This window comes from Colossoma macropomum, unplaced genomic scaffold (assembly GCF_904425465.1).
Source record: "Colossoma macropomum unplaced genomic scaffold, Colossoma_macropomum, whole genome shotgun sequence".
NCBI lineage: Eukaryota > Metazoa > Chordata > Actinopteri > Characiformes > Serrasalmidae > Colossoma > Colossoma macropomum.
In genome coordinates this window covers 36,759,141-36,787,026 of record NW_023494804.1, presented here as the reverse complement: position 1 = coordinate 36,787,026, position 27,886 = coordinate 36,759,141, and the positions used below count along the sequence as shown (strand labels likewise).

The window sequence follows — 27,886 nt, the reverse complement described above, 5'->3', positions numbered from 1 at the left end:
CTGTGAGAAGAGGCAAGGTGGAAATAATTATAGCTGAGGTGACCTGTGGAGTATTCCGGACAAGCTGACTGAAGTATACAATCTGAGCAGATTGTAGGTAAAGAACAGATTTACTCGAAAGGGTGTGTGACTCCACAGAGTAGGACTGAGCCTAGTCTGTCCTAATGGTATCACAATTTAACAGTGGTAATTGTACTGCGCACAAACATAGAAAATAAACCTACTGAAGACAGGAATAACGTCTTTCCCTATTAGCAGAAATATGACACCCAAACATGGATTATGAACAAATTAAGACTGCAAAAGCAAGGGCAGGCTAAAGAAAGAAAAATACATAAATAAATAAATAAAAACAGGTACACTTAATGTTTGCACCTTCTTTTATCCAAAGTTTCATCTAAAAATGTTAAGTTTTTGTTTTGTTTTTTTGTTAGTCATTTTCCAGTGTTGATCTCTAAACTCTGGAACACAGATGTGTTTTGTTTGTCTGAGAGATGAATAGGCAACTGTGTAGTCAGGTGCATTAGAGGACTTCGTGCCCTTCTGATGACCTCAACATTAGCTCAGTGTTGACCAGCCTCAGCCATGACCTGATATGCTCTCACATTTCACCATGCGTGGTTTACACAGGGAATTCTTATCCCTTCTTGAAGTCACTAAACACTTCCCTCACTTCATACGTTTCCTTATCAAAATATCCTTATCACATTACTGAACGAAAAAAAAACAAAAAAACTTTTGTCTGTCAACAAAGAGATGGTGTAATTTGTCTAGAGTTTTAAGTTTTATTGCCTGGGCTGTAAAGTGATCTCCAGCAGGATGCCAATGAAAGAGACATCAGCTACAAGGGTAGTATCCTAATAATTCTGCACATGACAGACAGCCCCTGTAGCTCATGCAATATCCTGACCAACCTAGGAGATTAAAATAAAATATGAAGGTGATGACATATTGATGTAGAGGTGGAGGTTTTGGAGTGGGTACAGTAATTAAACGTATTTAAAATGACAAAGGTTAAATAAAATCGATACAACAGGAGCTCTATCTACAGGGCACAATTTTGGTCACACTTTTTTTATAAAAGCTTTTTTTTTTTATTTAAATAGTTTTTAGATTTAACCACCAGGGCTCTTTTGAACTACAACTACATTTAAACTGCCTGATAACACCCACCACAGTCTACATTAAAATCAGTGAATTTGCTTTAAAATAAATAAATAAATAATAATAATAATAAAAAAGCCTGGAGTCAGTGGATACTCATATTGCTGAGAAAGTAATGAGTGGGCAAGACAGCTACACTGTAATGTCAAAAAAGAGCTGAACAGCCAGCCCGTCATTCCAAGGCACGGAACTGCAGAGAGAGTCTTAAGAGAGTCTTACTGACACAAAAGATCCTAAGGGTACCTTCACCATCACAGTCGCGAAGTTGTGCCAGACTAACTAAAACTTCAGGGTGACCCTAAAACGCCATGTTCATGTTTATGTCCTGCTAGTCAAGCTTAATTTCTGTGCCTCATGATGACAGGCCACCACAGTGTAGTGGTGTCATTTAAAATGTGTTTCTGCACTGGGAGCTTACGCACCTCCTCGCACAAAACCGTTGGTCGCTATCGCAGAAGTTGAGCAGCCAGTGATTGTGGTCACAACAGTTGCCATGGCAACGATAATGCAGGAATACACTGTGGAAATAAAAAAAAACCCACATATGAAGAAAACAAAACAAGTGCAAAATGTTACAATCATACTCTCATTTATAAAACGCACTTCAAACAAGATCCAAGCGATAAAAGTAGCCGATGGTTTATCCTTGAGTTACTGAGTAAATCATATAAACTTTTCATGGCTTTGTAAACAACAGACCATGCCAAGTATCAGCTAAATCTTATGAAATACTGTAACATACGTTTTTCAACATTCCCTTCTAAAAAGATTTTTTCAGCACATCATTAGCTGTTTGCAGCTTGTCCAAGATATGCAGCACTTCTGTAGCTTCCAAGAATTCACACCTTCTGAGTTCCTTTCAATTTTTGTAATGGTACTGGAAAATGAGCTTGTGCTTGACAGTTAACTGCAGGCAGCACCTTGCAGTAACATTTAGCACCTGGATGGTGGATGGTGGTGGGGTGATGGAAGGCTGTGTAGGTTGTGTGAATTAAGATCGTAATTCACATGAACCAACAAAAGTACTCAGAGTCAAACCTACCAACTCCAGCCTGGCCCACGATCCATGTCATGCGGATGAAGAGCATCACACCCCAAATGTTCAACATGCAGCGGACCTGCACAGAGGAAGGTTAGCAGTTAGGCTTTATGCAGGCTGGACGAAAATGTTTCTACCCAAAGCTTGTTTTCCCCTCAAACCTGGCCTTGGACCAGAGTTTTCATGCACTGGAAATCCAAGGATAAGGGCAGGACTCAAACTCTGTGTACTCTACACTCAAACTCCTGCGTAAACTGCTACATGACCTTTAACTTGAATAAAGATTCTACACTCAGTCTAAATTCCTGCCGCGGTTTGAAAAACACTTTGGGTAATGGTGAAATGAAATGCAGGATATAACAACAATAAAAGCGGTGATGTCAACATGTCAATGTATTCAAGCACGGCAGTTTCAAAAGGAATGACACTAATGCTTGTGACATGACAGAACCTTTATCGTGTGTCTTTGCCTAGAACAGGTATCTGGTTTTTGTTTGTTCAAATGTGAGTAGGTGGAAATAATGACAATGTTAAGAACAAGAGGAAGTATGGCCTGCACATGTCAAAATAGAGAAAGACTGACAAGAACCAGAGAACTCTGACTGCTCCAGCTCTGAAGACACAATGCAAATCATCCTTCACTTAAAAAGGTGAAGATTTAGCTGAAAGCATAGTCTGCTCTCTTTCACAAAGATGAAGTTTATGAATATGTTCTCAACAGGCATCAGTTTTTAGAAAGTAGCAGCATGTCAAAAATAATAGCTCCACAAAATTCTAGCATAAGCTCACTACTATGAGCGATCTATGGGCAGAACAGAATAAGTGGGACTAATGAGCAGGTGTAATTCCCACCAGGGGCCAAAAATCCTGAGTAGAGTGCGACTCGCACTCATTCATATCTTTTGCTTTGTTTCGATGACATACTTCCACTGTCTGTGGCTCAGCTAATTGAGACCGTAGGTGAAAATGAGAATGAGAGGGAGAGAGAGAGTTCTGTGAAAAAACGTTCACTGACTCCAACTCGCAGATCAAGGATACTTTTATCAAGTGTGTGGAATACTGATAGTACTAATGCTAGAGATTAGATGTCATCAGACCAAAAATAAAAAGGTATTCTTACATCAAAGCATCTTTTTCAACCTCCATGTTTTCATTCTTTGGAAACACAGACACTTACCAACACTCCTTTGACCCATCCAAACTTTACAACTCCTTTGGACTCTGCTGCTTCTTTGGCTGCGGCCTCCTCAGCAGGGGTCAGTTCCTCACCATTGGCAAATCCATCCTCAAACGGCTCCTATAAAAACAGACGGATACCACCATTAACTGTATAAAATGCAAATAACTGATCACGGCACAGTGTCAAAAATAACGGAGAGCAAAAGGCAAATATGCCGCCATATTCGGTATTTTTGCCCCTTAATACACAAGCACATGGGAAATTAACCCAAAAACAGTTATAAATGAAATAGGGATGTAACTCTTTGATCAAAAATTCAACCAATGCTTTGGTTAAAAGACATTAACTTAATTTTATTTCCAAAAAACAACAGTTAATATCTGAACAGATGGGTTTATCAATCAAGCTGAGGAACATGCTTGAAGTGTACACTAGAGCACAATAGGTTTTTGAATTGCATACAAGAGCACAGCTAAAACAGTGGTGTGTGGGACCAATTTTTTTTTTTAAAAGGACGCTAGCACAACTATATACTTTGCAGCAGCGGGCCACCCTCCAACCCCTCCAAAGCAAATATCTGCAAGCTATAAGACAGGCACCTATTTTGTTGTCCGAGAGAAAGTGTGATGCACAGCGGTGTTTTAACAGCCTATTCAGAGACTACAAGTTATGCATTAAAAATAAAAAAATGGATCTTGCAATTTTTAACCAAATTGCTTTTTTATGTTAGACTTGCCCAAGATTAGTAATAATTAGTAAACATAATTACAAACTTTCAGTTGCTTATTATTGTATTTTCCAGTCATTTTGTCAACTTTTTAGCTTTTGGTCATTTACTCATGAATATATAATTACATATAATCATCAGCCCCTTAGTTTGAACAAAACATCTGTGTAGTACTTATGTGACGTTTGTGTGGTACAGTTACTTCGTGTACATGCTTATGCCTGGCCCTGCATTCCATGGTCCATACAAGGAACACTTTTAAATCGCAGTGCATTAATACAGAATTCAGCTCAATTTGTGCACTAATAATTGTGCACAGGGCTTCAAGCATGGTTCAGCCAATCAGATTTCATGACCAGAACTATCTGTTTATGTGTGATGTTTTGATGGGTCACATCCAAAAAAGTACTTTCTACCACTTTCTACCAAAAAGTATTTTCTACCACGTAACAACACTCTTGTTGATAAGGACTGATAAGATGATAAGGACTGTCAATTAATTGACCAAAAATGTAATGAGCTCCTGCCCACAAAACACTCATGATGTCCTCATTTTCCAGATAATTGATAGCAGCAAAATTATCTGGACAAAGGGGCACATTAGTATCAGGAGACAGAACCATATTCATAGGCCTGCTTTTATGCCTAGTTTAAGATTAAAATGGCTGTTAGTGGAGAATCTCCACTGACAGTGGAATTTAGGTTACAGCAAGACCAGGCTTTATCCGTGATCAGAAAAAACAGCCCCTAGTTTGACAGCAGTGATTTCATCATTTCTCGAAGTGTAGCAACGTCTAAATTCTTCTCATGCTGTCAGAACTTCCTCTCACTCTTCCCCTCGCTCGTTTTCCCCTCGATGCTCCCTCCCTCCCTCTTTCTTTGGCAGAGTCACTCAAATATAGACACAGGCAGGGTTATCCGCTCTTGTATCTGTGGAAGGTCAAACACAGGAAGACTCCCTTCTGTGTTGGGACAATGCTGTGACGTAGGCAATGGAATCTCAAGTCTCTCCGGACCACCACCATGGGTATGCAAGCATTGATGGCCCAGGAACCACCCTAAAGCTGCCTCTCCTAGCAACAACACAAAAGGGAAGCCCTCTTTACAACCAACCACTACAAAATTGTGTTTGTCCCTCAGTCTTATAAAAACCTTGGGTAAAAGGGTAAAACAATGTGTCCTGAACTCACCAAGGTCTTTTGTGCGATACGTACCGAGCTACAAGCCCCACCCCAGAACATGCAGACCTACATCACTGATTAAGTGTGAGCCATGTAGAAAAAGTGGATAACTGTTCAATGCAAATGTGCACCAATGAGCTTGAGGGTATATTGACATTTTTGCTGAGGTTCAATGCCAGTGTGCAGTGTAGAGGGCACACGTGGTTAGACAGAGCTGCAGTTCTGTTCCAGAGTGTTTCAGATAAAAGTCTCTCCAAAATTACACCATCTTAACAGCAAGTCTTTTCCTTCTACACAGATTCATTTGCTAAGGTTTGGCATACCAACTACAAGTCATTCTTATCAGGGTACCCAGACCACTATTACAGAGTGATGATTCCAGTCATGTACTGGACATATAAATGACCTTGGGATGCATTGATTGGCCCCAGAAATCTGGGCTGTGTTGCATTACAAGCGAAACGTACTACAGCAGAATTGTAACAGCCTATTCGGAGACTACAAGGTACGCATTAAAAACAAAGAATGGATCCTGCAATTCTGAGCTAAATCATTTTTGTTTATCAATGCTTCATCTGCCCAAAACACTCAACAACTTTCAATAACATTCTCAAAGCAATTTGTCATCATAATCAAGTCAGGCGGGATTAACTAAAAAATATTTAGCAACCACATCATCTTGTGATGACGCCTGTTTACACATTTAAGGCTGGGGTGGAAAGGAAATCTGATTAAATTAATATTTCAGTGGTGGGTGCTGAAAGCTAAATTCCGAAGCAAAATGAGAACCTACAGCAGATTAGCTAATCCTCTGCAGTAAAGTTCACTGCAACCGAGTTTAACTGACTTCACAGCAGGACATCAGTTTTTAACATTTGTTTTCTCACACTGATCTTACTTTATGTTCAATTCAATTGACCTCATATAGAAAGATCAATTTAACTTATTTTGTCCCCTTTAATCCAATTGGCTTAGGCTATTAATTTTTTATGACCTAAAAACTGGACTATTAGTCTTGAATCATGCGTTGCAATCATGTGCATTGCAATCATGTGTATGCTTATGCTTGTGACAAAAAAGACAACAGAAAACCACTAGCTAGGAAGACTATAAACATATAAAAATATGGGTGAGGATAAACCCAACAGCAAAAAAAAACTTGATTAAATCATGAGCCGGCCTACATTTTTGTATAAATCAGGGGTGTCAAACACACAGTCCGTAGCCAAGACTGGCCCGATTATGCTTCTTGCCCGGCCTGCCAGATTAATTTAAAAGCCATGATCTAAAAATCATCTTGTGGACTGTAAATGGCCACTTGCAAAATAATGAAAGTACTACTTGTCCCAAAATGTGAATGAAAAAGACTGGGAACATTCCTTAGAACAAACCCAGAGAACGGTGATGGAGAGAAATTCGACGCCATTATCATCAGACGTGCAAGAGAGTTACTGAGAAATCTAATATGTTTTGTTAGTGATAATTCTTTCAGATATTTCTTCAATTTTTTTCTAATTACTATGAAATAAACATTTATGAGGGGTTGTTTTGAGTTGAGTGGGCTGAAAATTGCTGTGCATCCAGCCCACTTGACATCAAACTGAGTGTAATGTGGCCTAAAATGTTATCTAACATGATTTTGACACCCTGGTATAAACACTTCAGTCACATCTCTATTTTAAAATCTCAATTTATAAATGTATTGTAGACTTGAACTTGTGCAGTCTCTCTTGGCTAGAGATCCTCACTTAAAAGCAGATATTCCTGCTCACTGGACACAAAACTGGAGAGGCCACAAGGAAGACTCAAGGGAATATGGCAATCTACATCTGTTTTCAGTGCAGATATGGAACCAGAACAATGGGGGAAAACTCCATAGATGTCAGCAGCAGAGAACTGCCATTCTTAGCTTACTGTAATAAAAATCTCGATCTGCGTTACAAGACGCTCTATTAAACAGGCGAGCCGACTGGTAACAGATCAGTCTATTATTAGGGTGCGGTATAGAGACAAAAGCCATATGAATTATAAAACAGCATGGCGCCTTTGGCATGTACTCCACCATGTGACGTGGGCACTGGGGTACAGCATCACCTGAGCCATCTGTCAACATGAGCTGTGTGTCTGCGTTCACAATGCCATCAACAGCACCGCCAGGGTCTGGCTACTGCAGGGACACTAAGCTATTGAGAGGGAGGGAAGCAGGAAATGAAAAAGAGCTGCTTTGTTCAGCCTTTGGAGCTTGTCAACACCCTACCATGGGGCCACAGAGGCCCAGTCAGGGACCAGGTGAGGCAGGAAAGTACTAGCAGGAGAACAGGCGTGCGACTAGGTCTATATTACCAACAGCAGAAACCTTGAATTGAGGGTGAAACACAGATTCCTGAAGCTGCAATGCTTCATATGCAAGCTATAGGGACTAATGAGTCCCAGCCTTCATAGAAAAAGTGCCTTTGGGGAACTTGTTTCAAATTGTGAATACTACATATATAGTGGCACAAAAATTTCTGTCACTAGAAGCATTTGTTGTAAGAATAATACAAAAAATAAAAGTTTCAAAGGAGACAAAAACTGGTCAAGGACAAACAAAAAAGGAGGAAAAGGTTTTTGTTCAACACCATTAGGTCAGAGCATAAACAATACGTGATCCCTCGGCATGGGGCAAAGCCCAACGATTCAGGATATGACTCATGCTCCTCCCCATCCAACTTTCTTTCTTCTATTTGTGAGTCAGAGGTCCTCAGGAAACCCAAGATGATGAGTTCTCCACCAGCCAGGCGGCTTCCGCATCATCCTCTGGCAGAACTGGACACTCACTGATAATGAGGCTCTACTAAGAAGAGACACTTCTATATCCACATGGAGTATGAAAATGAGCACCCCACTCAGTGTAGGACTAGAGATGCTGAAGGGAACATCACCACAACAGCCTTGCAGGACTAGAGCACCTTAAGGGACATTTGGGTATTTTTCCCCCCAATCCTACAAGCATTAAATGCCCAAAAACTATTGCCTACTGCCTGCCAGTCACCACCACTACCTTCAAAACCACCACCAACAATGACAATAAGACAGGACAGCATCAATCACACCTACAAAAACAGCTCTCAAACAAACAAATAAACAACTGCAATGCATAGCAGCTCGTAGGTCATTCTTACATCATTTTGTGCTGCCAGCTCTGAGGATGTACAGCAGATACATCTGTCTTGTCTGATCTGGCACATCTAAATTGTGAAGTCTTGAAACAGGCTAACAACAGGCAAGATACTTATAGTAACTGGTAAAAATATTTTTAAAATTGTGTCAAGCGAGTGCAGTATCAGTGATACAGCTTCTCAAACACGCATTAAATAATCATGATGCAAAATTTTTCCACATATTGTACAACTGAAATCAAGCGTATCCTAACAACAGCTGCCACTGGTAGACACCACAGTCAGGCATCACAGCAATATCGCTAAGGGTTAACAGGAATGAAGACAAGCACTACCAAGACTTTCACACATGATAAGGAACAAGTCTAGCCTACACATAGCAGGAGGCCCAAAATAGATATGGTCCACACATTATGTGGAAGCATCATGACTGGCAGAGTCTGAGGAGATCACAGTAATCTGTGTTTCTGGCAGAAGCATCTTGAACAGCTGTGAAAGGGACAGTGATGAAAAAAGGCGTGCTCTTTATGCCCTGCTGTGTCAATTTAGCTCTTATGTAATGAATCAGTTGAGCTCCTCTGTGTTTGCATAGTTTTAAGGGGTTTAAAATAGTGGAGAAAATCTTAAATAAACGAAAAACATAATAATAATAATGATAATAATAATAATAATAATAATAATAATAATATCATCATCATCATCATCATCATCAACAACCTTGACAATGTCATTCATTATATTTAATTTGATTAAGAAACATTTACAGCACTTGACAGATGCGCTTAACCAGAGCAACCTGCAATTTGGTGTTACAGATGTATGATTCAGCTTTAGGAGTTTCGCTCATGAACTCTCATTTGTATAGCGTGGTGTGCCTGCCTAGGCAGGGAATCAAACGCCAGCTACCATGTAGAGGGCAGAGGTGTTGCCCATTACACTAAACCAACCATTTCACATTTCACCCCTTTATGAATGTTATTTACAGATGTAATGCACCTTACATATCACAATGAAAGAGTGGGGGAAATTGCATGGTACAATGCATGATCTCATGCTCAATCCAGGATGAACAACCTCTTTGAACCACACAAACTACACAACAATTGGACATTCTTAAATCATGTCACTCTTTACATTTTATTTGGATAGGAAACATTTACAACACGTGGCAGGTGCTCTTGCTCTACACAAGTCCTTAAAACACATACACCACAATCCATTTCACAGTGTAACATGTTTGCCGAATAAGAATGAAAATGGAACTGGCGTCAAGCAACTTAATACAGGTTGCTCTGTGTCTGGTTCAAGCCATGTGCAGTTCTTGTACTCCATATTACGCTACTATGAAAATGCAATTCTGCACAAAATCACTGGTGCATTTCTTGACTGCAAGCATTGCTGACAAGAGCAAAGTAAAATGGGAAAAGGAACTAAAATACTTTCTCTATGTGTGATTCCTGACTGTAATAAGGGCAGAAGTTACCATTTTAGAGACACAAGGTTTGTTATGACAATGATAAAATGCTTTCTTTCCATCAATCGAAAATGTTTCATCTTTCCAAATCACAGCTGTTCAAAAGAGACCATACCTTAGCACCACTTCTTCTCTCAACAAAGGCTATTAAGGAACAGACTGAAAAAAACTTTGAGATGAACCAGAGGGTAAAATGCCAAGTTATACATCAGCTGAGTCGTTCATGACTGTAAGTAAAATGAGTCATGTAGCAACTCTGCTTAGGGGCCAGGAGTAGTTTCACCTAAGCAGAAGAATGCAAATATATACCCCAACCAGTTTTACCAATTAGTTCAGCTGGGGAATACAGATATAACATAGATATAATATTTCAGTGAATTCAGAGCATTTCACTAGACCTTAGTTTAACAGCAATGGTAAATATTAGTTAACATTGTTATTTCAAAGATTAATAACCCAGTTTCCAAAAATGCAAACACAGAATTCCTTATCTTTGATCTACGAGGGATTATGTAGTGTTACCCTCACGTAAGCACTTGCATAATGCTGCCCTACATTAGCTCAAGCCTGAATGTTTTCTTCTCTGTTTTCATTGCAGCTTGGTGTAAAAAACTGCTGCTATTTTTGCATTTTCAAACACAAAAAATGAAAAAAGGGAAATAATTCTAGTTTGGTTAACATATACCCAAGCCCAACTATCACAAGCCAGCTTTGGGGTTTACTTGCTTTCTACATTAAGAAGACAGACAAACAAAAACATCAAAAGCAGGTGTACAAAAATACTCAAGGCCCATCAAAGCTATTGCTACTGCAGTGAAAACTTATTACTGAACTGCTAGTAATTGGTTATAGTTCAGACTTCCTGTCTCTTTTGCAACTTGCTGAGAGAATTAATGAAATTTGGAGACATGTGTTCCCCAATCGTGTGATCAGGAACCCATCATGCACTCATTTATCACAGTTCATTAGTTTCTACTGACCCAGTGACTCTGTCCTGGCATAAACAAGGCTCAATAGAAGGCATTCAGAAAACAGAGTGTAGGGATAACTGGATAAATTGAGGCCTCCATATACAAGTACCTTAAGGTCTAGTAGTTTGTGTGTAGGCTTACCACAATATCAAATGCTTCTTTCAGGATAAATATTTTTGCTTCCATCATGATTTGCGCTCCTACCAATTCTTTTTAGAATACTCTTCTGCACTGGTTACGTTTGTGAACTACTGTACTTACGTTAAGAGGTGGGCAAGGTTCTCAGCGCTTTTGCTCCTTACTTGGATTGGGGGGGTTGTGGGGGACAGCTTGATGGGAACTTGTTCGTAGACAGAGCTATCTGTAGGGGCTGTGTTTTATATAGCATGTTAATCAGACTGAGCATTTTCATACAGCATGAACATTAAATGCATATTTACAAAATTCGCCCCAAAAATAAATAAAAAATATAATCATAATAATAATAATAATAATAATAATAATAATAATAAAATTGTAATTCCACCCGCTACAGTTATGCAAAGAAACTTCAGAAGATGTAGGCCACCATGACTTTTTGCAATATTTGGATGTTTTTTCGAAATGAGAGCTTTTGCTATTGAGGATTTTTTTACGCATTTTCAAAATTCGCAAAATATTGGTGGATGAAAAACCCACTAATGTCAACCAGGTTTAATGTCACTGTCAGTTCCAAAAACTAAAAAGAGACTTAAGTTTGACACTGTACCTGTGCAGACCACAGTTTCCCTGTGCATCAAAATCCGCCATCATTTTGTCTAGAGGTTTGAACGGAAAAAAATAAGACAAACGTAAAGAGCTTTTATTGTTCCTCATTTGCATATTCAGAGATTCTACTCCCAGTGTATGAATGTGGTTCCAATAAGAACCGAAATTTCCAGGTTCCTTGCTGTTTAGACTTGCAATTATTCCAGGTCAGACAAGGATGGTAGATGTGGGAGAAGAAAAACATTTTTTCAAAACCTTTCATATTTTTGAAAAATGTTTGATGCTTAAATCATGAGCATTTCTTAAAAAAAAAAAATACATTTGACGTGCATTTGTACTACAATTTCTGCCCCTTCTCCAACTTAGTTAAGTAATCCAAAGGAGCAGTTATTTAAAACACCATTAGCATCAATTAGACATTTGGGACCAAACAGCAGCTACTTTTCTCCCTCTTGCTGTTACTATGGAAAAAATGCACATCTTTATACCAAAGTTTAAATTAATGCTTGTCTATTAGTTACATATTATATTAGCAAGAGTTTAGCTAAATGCACTGAATTGCACCAGTGCTGCAACAGAGCCAACACTCCCAAAATCAAACAAAAGAGAACAAAGCTGTGGACGAGTCAGAAAAAATTATCTACTCAAGTGAAGTTACACAAAGAACAGATGTGGCTACAATGTGAAGCAAGCTTTGCAAATCAGGGGAAATTTCTGAAAATATAGTAGAAAGAGGTCAGGACCCTCGCAGAAAGATCTGGAAAGAGAGCAGTACTGTCAATTTCAAACATATAAAGCATAAAAAAGTTGTTAGAAATACCAATAAAATTGAAAATGATAAATTTGAGAAATGGTTCAGCAAAAAACTCACAAATCTTTATTCACAAATGTCATGTCACTCATACTTTGTGATATCAGATCCTTATTAATTGACATGAGGCCTCTTATCTAAACAAAGACCCCACCTGACATCGGCTCCCTACACGATTCTGAACTACATCATGGAATAAAACACCACATCCTGTCCGCTTTCCAATTTGGCCCCTCTGTAGAGACAGCTTTGTTGCCATGCAGGGTTGAGTTTTATATCTGACTCTAATGGGGAGACAGCCAGCCCCATTTCTAAACAGGAAATGAGCACTTCTCATACACTCAACAGCCACCAGCTGAAGAAGCCAGTCAGGGCCCTGATAAACAGCCAACTATAAAGTTCACCTTGAGGAGAGGTAGAGGTGGAGATCTCTCCTCTACTCAAAGACGCTTTTGTTTAGAAAATGCAATTAGTATTCTGCATTTCACGAGCGTTCAGTGCCTTCAAAAGTGCACTTTGTTCACGAAAACCTGATACAAGCACAAGCCCAGGTCTTAGAGGTCAGACGCCTTCGTCCCTAGACCTCAATCACATTTCATCAGATTACATTAATGAAACCCTTACATTACAGGTTCATATCTTGCACTGAACTGTACACATTCTAGCAAGCACCATGGAGCACTTAACCATGTCACATAGTTTACGGTAAGTTTCCATGGAGTTCCATCCATGGAGGACATGGCTGCAGCTTACCCAGGGGAATGAGCTTACTTCCTGTGCATGTTTATTAACACACAACACCCCACAGCCTACAAAACACAAAAAACGCTCAAAAAGTGCTTCACACATCTGTTACAAGCCTGTTAGCATAATATAAAATAATGAAAACCACTGCAGACAAGACAAATACGGTCAGGCCTGTATGATTCAGAAAAACCCACTGAAGAGCAGAAGGCAATAGCTTTTTCATTAGGAACCATTTCTACACAATTTTGTTACAAATTCCCAATCCTTCAAAGTCTGTCTCTATAGCACAACAGTTCATTCCACCTATTTAGGAGAATGAAGTCAGCACATGCTTCTCCAAAGTGCATGCAGTTCTCTTCTTGAAGCACCACACATGCAGGGCCACCAAGGCATTGATACAATTGATCATTGGTAAAATTGACAATTTAGGCCTCTCTTCAATATTGTTGCTATGTACATGAAACTACTAGCTTAGGCTACCACGCCGCATTCGTAGCACTTATGCTAAAAGACTAAAATGTTCAGCAGTGTACAGGAAAATTTAGAAGCACACAAAAGTGTTTAAATCTGGCTCTACAATATATTCAGTGCAGACATACATGTTTGACAACTGACAAAATATCAATGTTTAATTTAAAGCAAAACACACACACACGTTAATCAAACTAGAGAAAACATTGTCACTTGACATTAGACATAAAATTGTACTGCTGTAATCAAGAAGAGCAGGTTTAAGTGATGGAAGCTACCTCTTCTGATGAGCCAATACTGAATACTAATGCTGGAGCTACTCAGTGCTGAGGAGGACTCATCATCTTTTACATTAAGGTCTTTTAGTAGAAGGTCTTTTAGCAAACTACTGAAACGATACAAAGAATGGCACACGTATGAGTGCACTCATTTAAAAGGTAGAAGAAAGTTAGAGAGCACATTCATAGTACACAATATATCACATTATTATTATTATTATTATTATTATTATGTTTTCACAAGGAAAGTAGTCTGTTTATTTTTTGCCAAGTTAAAAAAAGTTAGCTAACTGATCTTTACATTGTCCAGTGAGGTTATTTATTTGTTGTACATCATATTACACTGATTTTTAGCCAATAGAGTAACCCAAATAAAAGTTCAACTTTGCCTATTAATAGTACTGAGACTAACCAGTGAGTGTCGTCTTCCACCAAAACGTTCCAGCTTCAGGAATTAAATAAAAGCAGCGCCACACACGTCCATACATCTGTATATACAGTGTTTGTAACTTTGTGCTGATTTCAGTCAGCATCAACTGAACTTTGCAAATGAACCTCAGCCAGGTGAACGAGGAAAAATAGTGTCATGAATTATGAGTAGCTGGAACCACAAATCCACAGAAGGATGGGAATAAAAGACTCCCACATGTAGGAACACACAGCACACACAAAACATTGAAACCACCACCTAACCTCTGAGGCCTCACCCAAAGCCACTAGTACAATCCAGCACTACTGAATCAAGACAGAGTGCATCAATCCAATCAAAGAGGTCATGTAAAACAAAAGGGCTGCAGCCAGACACACGACCAGACAATCTGTGAGAGATGTGTTTATGTTTAGAATAGATCATTGTTACACCCCAGTCACCTGATGTGTGAAAGCCTATGGCCATTTTAAAAAGCAGCAGAGAGAAACATGTTCAGACGAGCCAAAAAAAAAGTTGACAATTCTAGATGATTCTGTCAAGGGATCACATGAAATCAAATGAGTAAGGGGTCTCGTACTGCTATTAAACTAATTTAAATAACATGCGAGACTGAGAAAAAGCAACCTTGACCAAATCAATTTTAAACCCAAATACAAACACAATTTTGTGTGTAGGATCCTCTGCGCCTTTTTTAAATTTAAGAGAAAGAAAAATAGGCATAGTGTTTGTAAGATTTTTGGATGCTCAATATTTGTAGCAGGCATGTCAAAAGTATCAGCACTTCAGCATCACGTTAATACCAAGACTTGGGAAAAAAAATTGGCATTTTTTCTGTAGTAGTGGTGATACTAAGTAAAAACAGTTTTGTCTGATTGCAAGTAATGAGCCCAGGCACACCACAACTACATGGTGATCAGTACCGTTGCTGCCGCAGCACCATGACCACCAGTATGCTTCAAACTAATAAGACATTTCCAAGACGTCTTTTTCACCAGAAAATGCGTTGGTTTTTGTTCATATGGTGTGGTCTGCTCTGGTTGCTAAAGACAACTATCAATCAGCACGTCTTGAGATGTCCTGATTGGTCCAAATATCATGCTGCCACTTGTGTCACCAAAAGGATTCGCAACTGTTCAATTTCCACATGAGGATTTTGACATGCACTGCATACTGTTCATTAAACTGCCTGTTCAGTGGGGGTTCAGCATTTTAGGTTCTACCGTTGATAGAATGCTCTGCCTATTCACTCTGCTCTGGTTCATTAGACTTGCCAGTTCTAATTCTGCACACTGTAAAAACCACTGCCAGCTAGGCTTGAGAGATTGCATGCAATATACCATTGTCGTATCGCACCGCTTAGCCATTGGCAATTGGCAATACTATAACAGAGGAAACGTAGTGGCAGGCAATGAATGAATGAATGAATAAATAAATAAATAAACAAATAAATGAGCATCAAATACTGCCTGAGAGGCTGCTATTAACCTAGAGACAGATGTGTCTCTTTGCTGAGATTCATGGTACCTTTCTCCAGCAGCTTGTTTTATCATAGCAGGTAAAGTAGTAGCATCACAAACAACACTGCTCAAACCAGAGAAAATAAATACGCTCTTGTTTCTGGTCAGAAACTTGCTAACTTGCTGAACTAGTTTTAATTTTGTTTGGTATGGTTTGGCAAAGTCCCATTTTTACTACCTATAAATCACCTGTTGTGCACATGGCTAAAGCTTACCATGTTATATTAGTCTATATGCTACTGTTACTGTAGCCCACTGTTACTGATAGGCCGGCTATATTAAATAAAGCATTGCACTTAATGACGCTGGTGCTTTTTGCTGTGGCGTCAATGGATACTGAGAATCATCCAATTTCAGTGGTACTGTTATCAGCCACAGTTTATCATGACAACTCTAACTGGAGGGACTGAAGTTTTTACTCAGGGTGATGCTATTCATATGATTACTATGTCTCATAAGAGATCAATTCCACAGCCTGGAATGGACTGAATAACTGGAATCTTACATAAAAAGAAACAGTATGAACCAAACCGTACATGTAAAACAACAAGGACACTGCGATGCAATCTGAGTCCATCTCACACTCAAGCAATGGGGGCTCCTCACTAGGCAACAAAGCTTCTCATTGTTGCTGGGAGCTCACTCATCACTGGCTACAGAGCCATGATCAAAACTGTAACTCAAAACAATTCAAAAGCAAAAAGCCATCAGTAACATGAAGCAAGCAATTCTGGTTCAATCGCAACAAATCAGATCAGTTCCTCCTCCAGAGCTTGGAGAGCTGAATAATGGATAAAGTGTTGCCTTTTAGAACCAAACACTTTTGGTAGCTCTAAACTGGTTTTAGAGAATGTACCTTTAGCATGGACACTTTTTTCTAAACTAGTTTTAAAGGGACAAGAATAAAAAGCATAAGCCACCCTGTTTCCCTCAAGCCTGGTAGAAGGAAAGCAAGTATGTTGGACCTTAGAAACATTGGAACATTATCTGGGAGAACTCCAAATAAAACATACGAGCACACTGAGCGCCAATCGGCAGTAACTTAGCTTTCATGAAGGTCACAGGTTTCTTTATCCTCAAGGGCACTTGGTCTATACTAACATAACAGATTCCAGGAATTCCTCCTCCTTACCCTACGCTTTTGTAGTACTTCGTAGCAAAATTTTGAGGTCACTTTAGAGCAGGGGTGTCAAACTCAACTATTAAAAGTGCCGTATTTATTTAAAACACACACACACACAACAACAAATCCGTGGGCCAGCTGTTTTCTTGACCCAAACTGGCCATTGTTTATTCAAAATATGCCAAAAAGGCACTGAATATTTGACCTATTCAAAAATAATTTGAAATAAAAACAATAGACTTTATAGAAAACAATAGTCTACATTGCTAAAGATAACTTTAAACCTGTTTAACTGTCCCCAATGTATGGTAGGGTTTTAAACCTGCCTGTTTCCTTGAACTAGACACCTGGCAACTTCTCTTTTTAAGGTGCTGTCCCATAGACACACATTATGTTGCAGTGCATGCTGGGGATTGTAGTGCAGCTCATGTTGAACTGGGCTACTATTAATAGAAAATTACAATAATTTCGCAGGCCGAATAGGAGCGGGTCACGGGCCTGACTTAACCCGCGGGCCTTGTGTTTGACACATGGGCTTTAGAGGGTTTACAGGGTTTCGAGAACTGACAGCACTGGTGCCTTGTAAACCACTTCTGTTAAAAATTAAAATTTCAAGAATCATCAGTCTGGCATGCAGAAATAATCAACACAAATTTAAGATGCGGATAGACTTCACCACGCTAGCAGAAAAATCACCTTTGACAATGATCACTGCTACACAGTTGAGAAAGTGCTCTGCAAGAAAAACAGATCAGAATCTGTCCTCAACTTCCCCTTCATACCACCTGCACGACTCAAGCGTTTACTTTAGACCAGCTGAAGGCTCACAGGCCTCAGATGGCAAAAAAGGCCTTTCAATCTCCCTTGAACATCACAGTACCGAGGGGAGGCCTGTGTCTCTCTTCCTGTGTCTGACAAAACAATGCCCAAGCAAAGAGAGACAGCTCACAAGAGTAAGAGATAACATAAACATTGAACCACGTGTAGTCAAGCTATGGCCTACTTCATCCACAGAGTCCTTCCTGTGTTAGGCAACTTCACAGGCTTTACTTCTACTTACAGCAGCGTTTGCAACTGAGTGTTTACTCAGGAAACATTAGCATTACCATTAAAGAGATAAAGCTTTTCCACTGCGCAAATAATTATGCTCGTTTCCTTTTCTGACAGCTTGTTCGCTGCTGAGCATTGGTATTTTTGTCAGCATAGTGTTAAAAAGCAGATTTGTTATTAAAAAATAGCCAGGCTACAATAAAGGCAGGCAAATTCCCTGAGTAAGCTCAACAGGAATGTGACAGAACAGGCCACCTTAAAAACAGATTTAGGGCAATTTTGTGAAATTAGGTACAGAGTGCTTGACTATATCTATGAACCCACATATTCATTCAGCATACTGAAACAGTCATAAATCAGATTACAAATAAACAAATAAATAAGGCATAATTCCACTTAATGTAGCAGAACCAACAACTAAGACTATTAAGATCTAGGATAATAGGAAACCTGTGGGGTGGAGGGTAAAAAACACTAAGCTTTTAGCAGCAGAGGTCACTAAACAGTTGACAAAGAAGAATTAAGCTAGCAGAGTCTGATCTGCCTGCAGGAAGCCAAAGTGACAGGCAGCAGACAGCCTGTGTCACTACATACAGAGAGACAGACAGCCATCAAACTGCAGGCTCCGACCGTCAATCTCCTCCTCCACAAACACAATCAGATGCTCTGTATCTGAAGCCAGTAAACAAGACCCTCCTCTTCAAAGTCAGGAGCCAACCTTTATTTACCAATTACTTCATTTAGATGATTTACAATCCTGTCTTAATCTTTGATGGTTAGTGCAATACAAGACTTTTCAACAGCATTTATTCAGCTTTTTTTACTGCTTAATCAATACCATATAACTGAAATCTTAACATAATATTTCAACTGTTTCATGGTAATCTCTATACTAGGGATGTAAAGGGTTAAATGATTTAACACTAACCTACAGATAAACATTTGTAGCAACCAACATAGTTACCAAAATTTAACCACACTTCATTTTTCATTCCCACCAGTAGACAGTTCCTATCTGAACAGGTAAGTTTTTCATTCAAGATGAGGAACGTTTTTGTACACGTGAGGGCTCAATACTCAACTGGTTCCACTGGATAAGCCTACTAAAAAATAAAGCGCTCAGATAAAAACACTTCTTAAAAAAAGTCTTCTCAAGCACAAACACAACAGTGTACCATATCAGAACAGCAAACAGGCACAAGCAATAAGTCAACTATTCAATCCTTACACTCCAAAAGAAAGAGTGATGCACAGCAGTTTGAGGAAATCAAAATTACAGAATGACATGGTGGACGACAAAGGCTTTCCAGAGCTGCTGAAGTACTAGCCCTAGTCATGGCATTTATGTTCATTTTAACTTGGACTAGTAATAAGTGGCAAATATAACTTCAGAATTTTAAACATTAAGAACTTTCAGTAGCCCATCATTGTACATTTCCTGTTCCATTTCTAGTTTTTGTTCATATAATCATGAACAGCCCATAGTTTTAAATAAAACTGGGTTCCCACATATGGTTTGTTTATTACGATGTCGGGCCGTTTACTTCATGTACACACTTATATCTGGCCCCACCTATCAACACTAGGTTCCACTGTCCATATAAGGAACATTTTTTAATATCTCAGTGTATTACTACAGAAGTCAGTTGATGAGTGCAAATATACAGTACTTTACAACGGCTTGTAAAGTGGCTGAGCTAATCAAATTTCAGAACTAGAACTATATGTTTTATAAGAGATGTTTTGAGGGGTACTTTGTTTTTAAGCCTTACAGTTAACAATCATTTGCCACCTGACGAATGTCGGCCAAAAGAACGGCCAAAATTTGCATCCTTATTCTATGCACAAGTAGGAATTGCATTTCTAAATATCTGACTGATAATTAGGTAGCTAATGTTTCACAGCAGAGAAAGCGGTATAAGGTGAAAAATACCTTTTTTTTTAAATAATGTTCCCATGCAATAAAAGATGTGGCCACAGAAGCCTTTCACTGATAACTGATGTTTCCTGCTGATTTGATTAAATTCTCTGCTTTTATATCTGAAGTCTACATCTCTGCTATACAAGTACAATACACATTCCTTCTAGCTGATCCACGGCTGTTGTGAGTGCACCTAAGTGAGCAAACAAATTCTGCTTGCTTGCTCATGTGTGTACACGTATAAAGACATGCTCATATCCTTCCTCAAAAGTAAGGCAGACAAGCAAAAGACACTGTCAGGTCAAAATAGTAGGGCTGTACAATATTGACATAAAATGTGATGTTAGATAAACCTGCCAGATATCACAATGAAAATATGAGAAGTGATAAAAAAGAATGACTAAAATACTGTGCCTGCGACTGGATGTAACACAAGACTTCTTTTTGATGTGCAAACAGAAATCTTAGTAACTTCGCCTTTAAACAAGCAGCAAAATATAAAATTAAAAAAGTACCATTCACAATTCTGCAAAATAAAAATAAATGAAATGCTAACACTTTGTGTGACTGTGGCTATCAAAATGTCCTACCTACAGTGTTATGTAGGAGGCTACCTGTATTTATGCCCTATGGTAGGACACAGCACAGTGTGTCAGAACAAGGCTTCTGAAATACGGTGAATAATGTGGAGCCTCGTTTATTTATTCATTTATGCTAGTTTGTTCTGACAGCAGTCATTACAGCTTCACACACTTAAAATATAATGCTGTTTGTATTTACAGGTTTGTAATTCAGGATTAGAGAGTAGTTTTTGAGCTGTGCACGTGTGTTTTTAAGTGGCTGTTAAGCCTAATGGTCAAGTTACTTGACCCCCATGTGAGAGAGCAGGGTTCAATCCCTAAAATACAGCAAATAATTTTTTCTCTGCAGTAAAAAATTTACATTTAAGGGGGAGATTTTCTTTCTGCAGCAGACACTGTAGCTGCTCAGCCAACATAAGCTTACGCTGCTTCTTATGATAATAAAAGTTAAATGTAGTTTAAAAAAAAATGGATTTTTCCAACCATTTGAATTTGGGAGCCTGGTCTAGAATAACCTATACTAGTTGTGCTTTCAACCCTGTCAAATGGTGCATTTCTCTGTGCGAGTCTAAAACATACAAGGCTTGAAAGATCAATAAGTCGTGCCATTGCTCCCTCATCAGCTTGGCCACAGGAGACAACCTGTTGTGGTCTGCCCACCGTTCTATGCTTTCATCATGTCTACCCAAGAGACTGGCATCACTATGGAGACGTAGGGCACTGAGTGCTAGGCGACCAGAGGGTTTTTTTTTTTTCCAGCCTGGTCTGGCCTGGCCTTTACAAGCACACTTGGAACATGCAGCTCATAGAGTTAGCACAGTGACCATCAGATAAAGTCACTTGCATCTGAAAGGGGGACATTATTATAATTAAACATTTTCATCTGTCAATAAATTAAGAGCTAATTGAAAACATACTACAATAATAGCCTACCAACACATAAACACACAATCACACTGAGTGACTTAGGCAACACAGGTGGGTTAATCTTGGCAAGACAAAGTAAGAAAAATTGACCAGTGCGCCATTAATTTATGCTGTTAAATTCATGTAGCTAGACCAATGAATTAGGCTACTGCATTTTTGCTTAAATCACTGGAAAAAGTTAATTCTGTTTAATTCAGCTATGCTTTGCAATCTAGGAATGCTTTTTTTTTTGCTTTAAAAAAGAAAACTACATTATCCGCATTATTACTGTTTCACACAAATCAATAACACACTGCATAACTTAACATCACCTAAATTTATAAACAACCTTAAGGCTTAAGTGCCTTTCGCAGGACAGCAGAGGTTTAACTATAGAGGCTCAACACCCAGCCGTGCCACATATCAGGTAAGAAGCTGTAGTTGGGCAAGAACGATAGATGGGTCCTTCTTTTCCTCATTATACAATGTAGTAGCCAGTTGGGTATCAGCATGGCTATGTGATGGAGTCAAGTTTCACATCACGTCACCAACTCTTCAATAGAAGGACGTAAAATTCAATGAAGCTCAGGTATCACCAAAGGGCCATGTCTAAGAAACTAGAGAGGTTAGAAAGGACAAAAGGCACATGAACCTGGCTATCCTGCAGTGAGACAGAGTGTTTCAGTTCATTGGTGTCATTCCAGCCATAGAAAGGGTAGTGGGGCAACATGGTTTTTCCTCCAGAAACAAGGGCCAGACCAATATGACTTGCTGTACATCAAAACAGAAAAACCTGTAACTGTGTCAAACTTGGATGCCAGTGTCTTCTGAGACTGTTTAAGCTGGCAGTCACTGCCTGCTCATTTTTATTATAGGCTGACTTACTAAATGTTAACCCCCCCCCCAAAAAAAAACATAAATAAAAACACCATCATTGTTAATATACCCACGTGAAATGCATCCAAATCTAACCTCATGTTATAAAAAAAAAACTTTATGAAGAGAACTGATGAAATAAGAGCTAATTAAGGTAAACCAACTAAACCACAAAGAATTCTGAAAGGTTTATCTTTCTGAGCAGCTAATGACATAATACATATTGTTCATGACTACAATTAATGAAGCTTTCTAACCTAAAACTATGGCCAGTCAGGTTTAAGAAAAAAAGAAGAAAGTCCAAAAAAAAGGTAAAATCCGCACAGACGTACTGGGTCTATTGGTATTTGAAAACCATATAAAAAATATAAATACAAACCAGATGAACCTGTGCATGTTGACTTGCAGCCATTTAATCTTTTCAAACAGGAAATTGCAGAACCTTTTGCTGGCTCTCTTGTGTATAACAGGTACAACAACAAACAGCTGGCGAAACAACTGAATAGCCAACTGTTCAATACTTATAGTTCCCTAATATACATAATGCTTCACCCAAAAAAACCTTCGGCACTGCAACATCACAGTAACTTATTTCAAATTCAATACATGAAGGTACAAACAGTGTGTCACTGTCCAATTGAAAATATTTTTAGAAAACAAAAAAAATGTAATGGGAATTTTAGGGAGAATGACAGTCCTTGCTACTTTACACTGCAAACTCCGTAAATCCTTTCTGTGCTGGTGACATTAGGAAAATCAGCTGGCCTCTCTCTCTAGGCAGAGGAGAAGACATCAATATTTCAGCACAATCTGTTTCTGCTCGGCCGCACCGTGCTGAATAAATCTGCCCCGTCAGGGTTTCCCTCTGGCTGGTCAATATCACACAGCTCCATGCTTAGGTCCGGCACGCAGTGAGCCACCGCTATCTTCCTGCGGCTTAGCCCCGCTGCTGTCAAGCACTGTAAACTGTGCAGCCACCAAGCACAAACCATTCTCCAATAGGCTTACAGCCAAACTGTTCCATTAAAGCAACACGCAGGCATGACATAACATGCCGCCAACGCGTCATACGCTTAGGGCTATGGGAAATCCAAGAAACAAGCAGGTATATGTAGATAGCATCATAAAGCCAGTCTCATTTAGTGGTCAGAATAAAACCACACTAGTACACATTGATTTCTGTTCAAGATCCACTCAGGGCAGCCAATAAAGCAGAGTTTCCATTCGGTCATGGAGTGTAGTACAGTAGCATCTGCCAAATAACTACAGTAGGAAAAACTAGTTCAATCAGAAAGCATGGCAAACTTTAAATTCAAGCGCCAATGTTACATAATAAATGATTGAGTCCCTTTTAACAGAACAGGCACTGAAAAACTAAGCAGAAGGATTTAGCTGTGCAGTCACTGCAGAGTAGATGTTTTGAGGGGAAGGGGGAAGTGGCAATTACAGCTAAACTGTGAACATGTTACAGCATAGATTCTGCACTTAGAGTCATTAAACAATGAAGTTTAAATGGGCAGTTCCCCTTCGAAATGTGCACCATGTGATAAACTGTTTAAAAAGGGAATGACTGAATAATGAAAAAAGTATAAAGTGTACATAAGTTCCATCCAACACAGCAACTATTTACAAGTATCAGGTTACTGACTGCAGCTTCAGCTAAAGTCAGGCTTGCAGCCAAAGAAAGGTAGTAAACGGCAGGCTGTTTTAAATAAAGTAGGATAAAGGAGCCAAACAAACAGCACGAAAACTATGACTGCGATGTCTTACGCCACTAAAAAAAGTGAATGACAGTTAGGCCAGAGTTAAAGCAGACAGAGAAACCCATCAGGTGACAGAGGGATCGTTCTACTCCGTCACTCACCTCCTTATCTGCTACTATTCCATGTTTATTTTGAAACAAGTGATTTCTCTCCTATTTAATTAGCCTGTAAAGTGATTCAGACTGAGGAGCCCAAAGGTTTTACAAGAAGAGAAGTGGACAGCAGAAAAGAGAAGAGAAATGGGGTTTACAGGCTGAACGAGAGAAAATGTCAAAGTAACAACGAATGAGGATCCAAAGAACAGGCTCTGTCAGATAGACAGATATGCAGACAGCTGTTCCCTGAAACAGTGCATTTACAAGCCTATTCCACAAAACAAGTCCTATGCTGGAATGTAAACTTTCCAATAATTTCAACATTTATCTGTCTGAAATTCAAAACGAGTGTTTCTACTTTGTGGCCAGACAAAGACCATACACCAAAAATGTGGAGGCACTAAACCTTAAGAGACAAGGTTTGTGTGTTCAGCTGAATACATTAATCACATTCAGCCTCTTCACAATCGAGTGCAAGTGATACTGAACGTGAATTCCTCACTTTGTCAGTCAGCCACAGCTGGCCATCCCACTGACCATGTCCAGTTTGGTGGGAGGAGACTGCACTTGTGCTAAATAGATCCTAGACCGCACTGCATGCTTCAAACGTTTCTTTATGGAGAGATCTGCATGCCCATCTCATACTGTAAGCACACACAATCTGAAATACTCTACCCTCTAAATGCCCAAACCAATTGTTATTCTCCCCTTGGCGCTTAGAGAATTTCACAGGATGCCACCAAATAAAACAAGTGCACTCAGATCGCAAACTAATTTATATTGGAAAGTCAGCAAGTCAATTATTGGCTGAATGGCTGTGAGTTCGCCACCTGCCGCAGATGCACAACTGCTTGTGATTAGGCTTCTGAAATCCAATCACACCCCTCCTGCTCCGGCGTTGCAGGTGGTTCTGCTATAAATTTAAAAAGTCTTTTGTGTTTTGTGTCACAGTCCAAAAACCTTCTACTTAGGCACACATCTGTCATTTTTACGGGATACAGTTACCTTGCAACTAAAGAGGCAGCAAAAACATATGCTCCCTGGTATGTGCAGGAACAGGTAAGTCAACATGTGCTGTACAAATGCAGCTATTCAAAGAGTAGCGGGGCTGAACACTTCCTTTAGGCAGATATTACTCAATAATGTCTACCTATTCAAATACTAAGGTCACTCCACAGATAAAAAAAAATTAAACAGCTTCATTATTACTCATATATACCCACATGTATAGATGGGCGTTGCACGTGCAAGCTACTGAGTTCAACCTCTCTTTCTCTGGTGCAAAGAGGGGGCAGGGGTTACACTAAAGGACTGGTGCTACACACAGTGTAAAGCTCACATTTCAGAGCAGTTCACCACAGGCTTATCAGCTCTGACTGCGAACTGGATCTTCCACCTCCATTCAAATTCACGTAGCACGTGTCTTCTGATCGCGCTGAAAAGCAAAGGAGCCTAAATGTGCTTACTGACACAGGCAAAATGCACCGTGGAGCCCCATTCATCCATCCCAGCCCCGGGGCCTTACCTTATCTAACTCGTCGTGCAGTTCTGACAGGGTGGGTCTGATGAGCTTCTCCCCCAGGGGCGCTGCGGTCTGCCGGTAGAAGTCGATGTTAGGCACGGCATCGATAGTATTGTGGCCAAAAGTCCTCAAGTAGTACGTATTGGTGTGCGTGTCGTAGTGATAGTGCTGCTGGCCTCCGGTGGAGGAGTGCAGGCTGCCCTCACTCATCACGGTGTCCCCGTTCTGCACGCCCTCGACCGGCGCCGCATCCGGGCTGGAGGCCGCGCTGCGCGGGTCCGCGAAGTTCACTACCCGGAACCTGCCCTTCGCCTCCTCGGCTGCCTTCTCTGCGCCATCTCCGGCGGCTACCGATGAGCAGTCAGTAGCGGTGGCTTTCTCACTCCCGGCCGCCTCTGTCACGAGATCCACCTGAAAGCGGCTCTGGCTAGGCGTGGGACCCGCGGGTTTCAAACCGCCGTCCACCGCGAGGGTGTCCGTTTCTGGCGGGGCGGCTTCTCCGGGACAAAAAGAAGTGGGGCTCGGTGGCGCTGACATGGCGAGGCTCGACTTGGCTCGGGCAGCAGGCGGGCGATAGCCGCTTCCAGTTAACGTTCACGTCCGGTGAAACTCGCGTGTGAGGGCGACGACGGAAAGTAGCAGCTAGTTAACGTTAGTTGGTGGTGATGCGCTAACGTTAGTTATTGTCTCACACGCGCCGAGAGAAAGCGCTCAGCTAGCCGCCTCTTTCCCTCCCTCACGGAACAACAGCCGTCTAACGTTAGTTTTACCTCAGTAATTCAGTCACAGCTGCCAACCGTCGCTCCTTTCAAACCGTAACGGTAACCGAACGACTTCACGCGCGAGGACCGAAATGGAGAAGCCTGACGTTCGGAAGCTCGCGCTTTCTTGGCGCGAGAGTCATCGGCTTCCAGGTCCGGATGAGCTTTTGAATCCGGGAAAAAAAGGAAGAAAACAAAGCTGAAGACACAGAGCGAGTCTGCGTCCCTCACAGCTCCGTGGCGAAGCGGATGATGTCCGTATAAATGCTTTTCGCTGATGTTCAAGGCTAGTTATCGTGTGATGCTGTGGCGACCTTGCCGCAACTCGTCCTCGCGCTGCGGCCGCTCTCCCGCTGCTGCTGCTATATACACACAGTCATACACACGCTCACACTCACACACACACTGCAGCAGGGCATCGCTCAGGGGTGGGTTCCGAGGCCGTCTCATCTCGCGAGATTTCGGCTTCCTAGCTAGGGAACCATCCGCGTGGAAGGGTGGAGACTAAAGTAACGTCACACTGTACAGCACGAGGAGCCACAGAGGCGAGGGATGAGTGCAATTTATACAGATGGAGAACAGAATGAACCACTTACTCGCGCTCATTCACTTATTCACTCTCTCACTTATTAGCTCACTCTTCTCCCTCCTCAGCACTTATTCACTCAGTCAGTCAATCTCTTTTTCAGGATTTATTCACTCACTCACTCACTCACTCACTCACTCTCTCAATCAGTCTCTTCTTCAGGATTTATTCACTCACTCACTCACAATATTCCATACTCAATCGATCTCTCACTCCCTCACCTCCCGCTATCTCACTAATTTACTGTCCCTCACCACTTATTCACTCACTCACTCTTCTCTTTCACTTATGGACTGCCCTTATCAGCTCAACCCACAGGTTTTCTAAAGGAATAAGGTCAGGGGACTGGGATGGCCATTACAAAACCTTGATTCTGTGGTCACTGAATCATTTTCAAGTGTCCTTTGGATCATTGTTCTGCTGGAAGATCCAATCAGGACTACAAGTTGTTCTTTCCTTGTAAGAAAAACAGCCCCACAGTGGATCACATATCCACTGCCGTGCCTCACAGTAGGGATGAGCTACTTTTCAGCATGGCTATGTGTCTATGCCAAACCCACCTTGGGTGTTTGTTGCCAAAAAGCTCTGTTTTGGTCTCATCTGACCACAGAACATGGTCCCACTGAAAATTCCAGTAACGTCAGGCAAACTGTAGCCACTTGGGTTTGTTGGAAGCTTTCTTCTGGCAACCCTCCCTCACAACTTGGTTATGTAGGTGGTGTTTCACTCACTCATCACCTATTTGCTCACTCACTCATTCTCTTGACTTATCTCGAGGTCTGCATTTGCAGTTTATGGTTTTGCCAA

The 27,886-nt window shown here is 40.4% G+C and overlaps 1 protein-coding gene across 1 annotated transcript in view; it reads right to left on the bottom strand.

The window, feature by feature from the left end:
- The window catches only part of slc12a2 (solute carrier family 12 member 2), a 55,784-nt gene extending 29,018 nt beyond the window's left edge, over positions 1-26,766 (bottom strand). The window contains exons 1-4 of the mRNA XM_036594567.1: positions 25,736-26,766; positions 3,381-3,500; positions 2,207-2,282; positions 1,587-1,682 (exon numbers count right to left, since the gene is read on the bottom strand). Coding sequence (XP_036450460.1) covers positions 1,587-1,682; positions 2,207-2,282; positions 3,381-3,500; positions 25,736-26,269 — 826 coding nt within the window. The 5' untranslated portion in view covers positions 26,270-26,766. The remainder of the gene's footprint in view (positions 1-1,586; positions 1,683-2,206; positions 2,283-3,380; positions 3,501-25,735) is intronic.
- Positions 26,767-27,886: the final 1,120 nt, after the last annotated feature.